General features: G+C 52.8%; 1 protein-coding gene across 1 annotated transcript; it reads left to right on the top strand.

The window, feature by feature from the left end:
• Positions 1-279: 279 nt before the first annotated feature.
• Positions 280-5855, top strand: LOC147645345 (uncharacterized). Its single transcript, XM_086874724.1, has 2 exons — positions 280-2614; positions 3935-5855. Exon 2 carries the CDS (start codon positions 4867-4869, stop codon positions 5770-5772), a length of 906 nt encoding a protein of 301 aa, XP_086730850.1. The 5' UTR covers positions 280-2614; positions 3935-4866; the 3' UTR covers positions 5773-5855.
• Positions 5856-6418: the final 563 nt, after the last annotated feature.

Below are 6418 nucleotides of genomic sequence, written 5' to 3'. Positions count from 1 at the left end.
TGTGGTGTCCCAGAGAAGAGGAAATTTGGGCCCTCACTGCTCTGGTGTCACAGAGAGGGCTAAAGTTGGGCTCTAACTGCTATGGTGTCTCCAACAGGGTAATCCTGGGCCTAAAATTGCTGTCCTTTCACCAACAGGAGCAATTTTGGGCTGTGGCTGCACTGCTGTCTCAGAGAGTGGAACTTTGGGGCTCATACTGCTCTGGTGTCCCAGAGACGGGAACATTGGAGCTGTCACTGCTGTGTTGTCACAGAGAGAGGAACACTGGAGCTCTCCTTATTCTGGAGTCGTGGAGAGGAGGAAATTGGGCATGTCACTGCCCTGGTGTCACAGGGAATGGAGGAGTGGGGCTGTCACTGCCGTGGAGTCCGAGAAAGGAGGAAATTTGGTGTGTGACTGCACTGCGGTCACAGCGAGTGGAACTTTGGGGCTCTCACTTCTGTGGTGGAAGAGATGAAGATATAGGTGCTGTCACTGCTGTTGTGGTGTGAGGGAGAAGAGGAAATTTGGGCCTGTCATTGCTGTGGTGTCACGGAGAGGAGCACTTTGGAGCTCACGCTGCTATGTGTCACAGATAGGGTAACACTGGTTCTGATATTGCTGTGTTGTCACAGAGAGGAGGAAATTAGGCCTCTCCCTGCTCTGGTGTCACAGAGAGGGGGAAATCTGGCCTCTCACTGCTGTTGTATCAGTGAGGGCGTAACACTGGAGCTGTCATTGTTGTGGTGTCCCAGAGAGGATTAAATTGGAGCTCACACTTCTATGGTGTCCTAGACAGTGGAACACTGGGCCTGACATTGCTGTGGTGTAACAGAGAGGAGGCAATTTGGGGCTGTCATTACTGTGATTTCACAGAGAGGGGAAGAGTCGGGCTGTCACTGCTGTGGTTTCAGCGAGAGAGTGAAATGGAGGTAGTTAGAGCTGTGATGTTACAGACAGGGGAATACTGGGACTCGGAGTGCACTGCTGTCACCGAGAGCGGAACTTTGGAGCTCTCACTGCTGTGGTGTCACAGAGAGAGAAACAGCGGTGTTGTCGCTGCTGTGGTGTCAGAGAGTGGAACACTGGGCCTGACATTGGTGTGGTTTCCCAGAGAGGAGGCAATTTTGGCTCTCACCTCTCTGGTTTCACAGAGAGGGCAACTTTTTGGCTGTCCCTGCTGTGGTGTCACGGAGACGGGAATATTGGAGCTGTCACTGCTGTGGTGTCTGAGAGAGGGAAACACTGGGCCTGTCATTGCTGTGCTGTCATGGAGAGGAGCACGTTGGAGCTCACACTGCTATGATGTCACAGGTAGGGTAACAGTGGCTCTAACATTGCTGTGGTGTCCCAGAGAAGAGGAAATTTGGGCCCTCACTGCTCTGGTGTCACAGAGACGGGTAAAGTTGGGCTCTAACTGCTGTGGTGTCTCCAACAGGGTAATCCTGGGCCTAAAATTGCTGTCCTTTCCCAGACAGGAGCAATTTTGGGCTGTGGCTGCACTGCTGTCTCAGAGAGTGGAACTTTGGGGCTCATACTGCTCTGGTGTCCCAGAGACGGGAACATTGGAGCTGTCACTGCTGTGTTGTCACAGAGAGAGGAACACTGGAGCTCTCCCTGCTCTGGAGTCACGGAGAGGAGGAAATTGGGCATGTCACTGCCCTGGTGTCACAGGGAATGGAGGAGTGGGGCTGTCACTGCCGTGGAGTCAGAGAAAGGAGGAAATTTGGTGTGTGACTGCACTGCGGTCACAGCGAGTGGAACTTTGGGGCTCTCACTTCTGTGGTGGAAGAGATGAAGCAATAGGTGCTGTCACTGCTGTTGTGGTGTGAGGGAGAAGAGGAAATTTGGGCCTGTCATTGCTGTGGTGTCACGGAGAGGAGCACTTTGGAGCTCACACTGCTATGATGTCACAGATAGGGTAACACTGGCTCTGATATTGCTGTGTTGTCCCAGAGAGGAGGAAATTAGGCCTCTCCCTGCTGTGTTGTCACAGAGAGGGGGAAATCTGGCCTCTCACTGCTGTTGTATCAGTGAGGGCGTAACACTGGAGCTGTCATTGTTGTGGTGTCCCAGAGAGGATTAAATTGGAGCTCACACTTCTATGGTGTCCTAGACAGTGGAACACTGGGCCTGACATTGCTGTGGTGTAACAGAGAGGAGGCAATTTGGGGCTGTCATTACTGTGATTTCACAGATAGGGGAAGAGTCGGGCTGTCACTGCTGTGGTTTCAGCGAGAGAGTGAAATGGAGGTAGTTAGAGCTGTGATGTTACAGACAGGGGAATCCTGGGACTCGGAGTGCACTGCTGTCACCGAGAGCGGAACTTTGGAGCTCTCACTGCTGTGGTGTCACAGAGAGAGAAACAGCGGTGTTGTCGCTGCTGTGGTGTCAGAGAGTGGAACACTGGGCCTGACATTGGTGTGGTTTCCCAGAGAGGAGGCAATTTTGGCTCTCACCTCTCTGGTTTCACAGAGAGGGCAACTTTTTGGCTGTCCCTGCTCTGGTGTCACGGAGACGGGAATATTGGAGCTGTCACTGCTGTGGTGTCTGAGAGAGGGAAACACTGGGCCTGTCATTGCTGTGCTGTCATGGAGAGGAGCACGTTGGAGCTCACACTGCTATGATGTCACAGGTAGGGTAACAGTGGCTCTGACATTGCTGTGGTGTCCCAGAGAAGAGGAAATTTGGGCCCTCACTGCTCTGGTGTCACAGAGAGGGCTAAAGTTGGGCTCTAACTGCTATGGTGTCTCCAACAGGGTAATCCTGGGCCTAAAATTGCTGTCCTTTCACCAACAGGAGCAATTTTGGGCTGTGGCTGCACTGCTGTCTCAGAGAGTGGAACTTTGGGGCTCATACTGCTCTGGTGTCCCAGAGACGGGAACATTGGAGCTGTCACTGCTGTGTTGTCACAGAGAGAGGAACACTGGAGCTCTCCTTATTCTGGAGTCGTGGAGAGGAGGAAATTGGGCATGTCACTGCCCTGGTGTCACAGGGAATGGAGGAGTGGGGCTGTCACTGCCGTGGAGTCAGAGAAAGGAGGAAATTTGGTGTGTGACTGCACTGCGGTCACAGCGAGTGGAACTTTGGGGCTCTCACTTCTGTGGTGGAAGAGATGAAGATATAGGTGCTGTCACTGCTGTTGTGGTGTGAGGGAGAAGAGGAAATTTGGGCCTGTCATTGCTGTGGTGTCACGGAGAGGAGCACTTTGGAGCTCACGCTGCTATGTGTCACAGATAGGGTAACACTGGTTCTGATATTGCTGTGTTGTCACAGAGAGGAGGAAATTAGGCCTCTCCCTGCTCTGGTGTCACAGAGAGGGGGAAATCTGGCCTCTCACTGCTGTTGTATCAGTGAGGGCGTAACACTGGAGCTGTCATTGTTGTGGTGTCCCAGAGAGGATTAAATTGGAGCTCACACTTCTATGGTGTCCTAGACAGTGGAACACTGGGCCTGACATTGCTGTGGTGTAACAGAGAGGAGGCAATTTGGGGCTGTCATTACTGTGATTTCACAGAGAGGGGAAGAGTCGGGCTGTCACTGCTGTGGTTTCAGCGAGAGAGTGAAATGGAGGTAGTTAGAGCTGTGATGTTACAGACAGGGGAATCCTGGGACTCGGAGTGCACTGCTGTCACCGAGAGCGGAACTTTGGAGCTCTCACTGCTGTGGTGTCACAGAGAGAGAAACAGCGGTGTTGTCGCTGCTGTGGTGTCAGAGAGTGGAACACTGGGCCTGACATTGGTGTGGTTTCCCAGAGAGGAGGCAATTTTGGCTCTCACCTCTCTGGTTTCACAGAGAGGGCAACTTTTTGGCTGTCCCTGCTGTGGTGTCACGGAGACGGGAATATTGGAGCTGTCACTGCTGTGGTGTCTGAGAGAGGGAAACACTGGGCCTGTCATTGCTGTGCTGTCATGGAGAGGAGCACGTTGGAGCTCACACTGCTATGATGTCACAGGTAGGGTAACAGTGGCTCTAACATTGCTGTGGTGTCCCAGAGAAGAGGAAATTTGGGCCCTCACTGCTCTGGTGTCACAGAGACGGGTAAAGTTGGGCTCTAACTGCTGTGGTGTCTCCAACAGGGTAATCCTGGGCCTAAAATTGCTGTCCTTTCCCAGACAGGAGCAATTTTGGGCTGTGGCTGCACTGCTGTCTCAGAGAGTGGAACTTTGGGGCTCATACTGCTCTGGTGTCCCAGAGACGGGAACATTGGAGCTGTCACTGCTGTGTTGTCACAGAGAGAGGAACACTGGAGCTCTCCCTGCTCTGGAGTCACGGAGAGGAGGAAATTGGGCATGTCACTGCCCTGGTGTCACAGGGAATGGAGGAGTGGGGCTGTCACTGCCGTGGAGTCAGAGAAAGGAGGAAATTTGGTGTGTGACTGCACTGCGGTCACAGCGAGTGGAACTTTGGGGCTCTCACTTCTGTGGTGGAAGAGATGAAGCAATAGGTGCTGTCACTGCTGTTGTGGTGTGAGGGAGAAGAGGAAATTTGGGCCTGTCATTGCTGTGGTGTCACGGAGAGGAGCACTTTGGAGCTCACGCTGCTATGTGTCACAGATAGGGTAACACTGGTTCTGATATTGCTGTGTTGTCACAGAGAGGAGGAAATTAGGCCTCTCCCTGCTCTGGTGTCACAGAGAGGGGGAAATCTGGCCTCTCACTGCTGTTGTATTAGTGAGGGCGTAACACTGGAGCTGTCATTGTTGTGGTGTCCCAGAGAGGATTAAATTGGAGCTCACACTTCTATGGTGTCCTAGACAGTGGAACACTGGGCCTGACATTGCTGTGGTGTAACAGAGAGGAGGCAATTTGGGGCTGTCATTACTGTGATTTCACAGATAGGGGAAGAGTCGGGCTGTCACTGCTGTGGTTTCAGCGAGAGAGTGAAATGGAGGTAGTTAGAGCTGTGATGTTACAGACAGGGGAATCCTGGGACTCGGAGTGCACTGCTGTCACCGAGAGCGGAACTTTGGAGCTCTCACTGCTGTGGTGTCACAGAGAGAGAAACAGCGGTGTTGTCACTGCTGTGGTGTCAGAGAGTGGAACACTGGGCCTGACATTGGTGTGGTTTCCCAGAGAGGAGGCAATTTTGGCTGTCACCTCTCTGGTTTCACAGAGAGGGCAACTTTTTGGCTGTCCCTGCTGTGGTGTCACGGAGACGGGAATATTGGAGCTGTCACGGCTGTGGTGTCTGAGAGAGGGAAACACTGGGCCTGTCATTGCTGTGCTGTCATGGAGAGGAGCACGTTGGAGCTCACACTGCTATGATGTCACAGGTAGGGTAACAGTGGCTCTGACATTGCTGTGGTGTCCCAGAGAAGAGGAAATTTGGGCCCTCACTGCTCTGGTGTCACAGAGAGGGCTAAAGTTGGGCTCTAACTGCTATGGTGTCTCCAACAGGGTAATCCTGGGCCTAAAATTGCTGTCCTTTCACCAACAGGAGCAATTTTGGGCTGTGGCTGCACTGCTGTCTCAGAGAGTGGAACTTTGGGGCTCATACTGCTCTGGTGTCCCAGAGACGGGAACATTGGAGCTGTCACTGCTGTGTTGTCACAGAGAGAGGAACACTGGAGCTCTCCTTATTCTGGAGTCGTGGAGAGGAGGAAATTGGGCATGTCACTGCCCTGGTGTCACAGGGAATGGAGGAGTGGGGCTGTCACTGCCGTGGAGTCAGAGAAAGGAGGAAATTTGGTGTGTGACTGCACTGCGGTCACAGCGAGTGGAACTTTGGGGCTCTCACTTCTGTGGTGGAAGAGATGAAGATATAGGTGCTGTCACTGCTGTTGTGGTGTGAGGGAGAAGAGGAAATTTGGGCCTGTCATTGCTGTGGTGTCACGGAGAGGAGCACTTTGGAGCTCACGCTGCTATGTGTCACAGATAGGGTAACACTGGTTCTGATATTGCTGTGTTGTCACAGAGAGGAGGAAATTAGGCCTCTCCCTGCTCTGGTGTCACAGAGAGGGGGAAATTTGGGCTCTCACTGCTGTTGTATCAGTGAGGGCGTAACACTGGAGCTGTCATTGTTGTGGTGTCCCAGAGAGGATTAAATTGGAGCTCACACTTCTATGGTGTCCTAGACAGTGGAACACTGGGCCTGACATTGCTGTGGTGTAACAGAGAGGAGGCAATTTGGGGCTGTCATTACTGTGATTTCACAGAGAGGGGAAGAGTCGGGCTGTCACTGCTGTGGTTTCAGCGAGAGAGTGAAATGGAGGTAGTTAGAGCTGTGATGTTACAGACAGGGGAATCCTGGGACTCGGAGTGCACTGCTGTCACCGAGAGCGGAACTTTGGAGCTCTCACTGCTGTGGTGTCACAGAGAGAGAAACAGCGGTGTTGTCGCTGCTGTGGTGTCAGAGAGTGGAACACTGGGCCTGACATTGGTGTGGTTTCCCAGAGAGGAGGCAATTTTGGCTCTCACCTCTCTGGTTTCACAGAGAG

The sequence above is a fragment of the Cyanistes caeruleus genome, unplaced genomic scaffold (assembly GCF_971803275.1).
Source record: "Cyanistes caeruleus unplaced genomic scaffold, bCyaCae1.hap1.1 HAP1_SCAFFOLD_535, whole genome shotgun sequence".
Lineage (NCBI taxonomy): Eukaryota > Metazoa > Chordata > Aves > Passeriformes > Paridae > Cyanistes > Cyanistes caeruleus.
The sequence above is the reverse complement of the archived record's forward strand: the minus strand, read 5'-3'. Positions and strand labels throughout refer to the sequence as shown.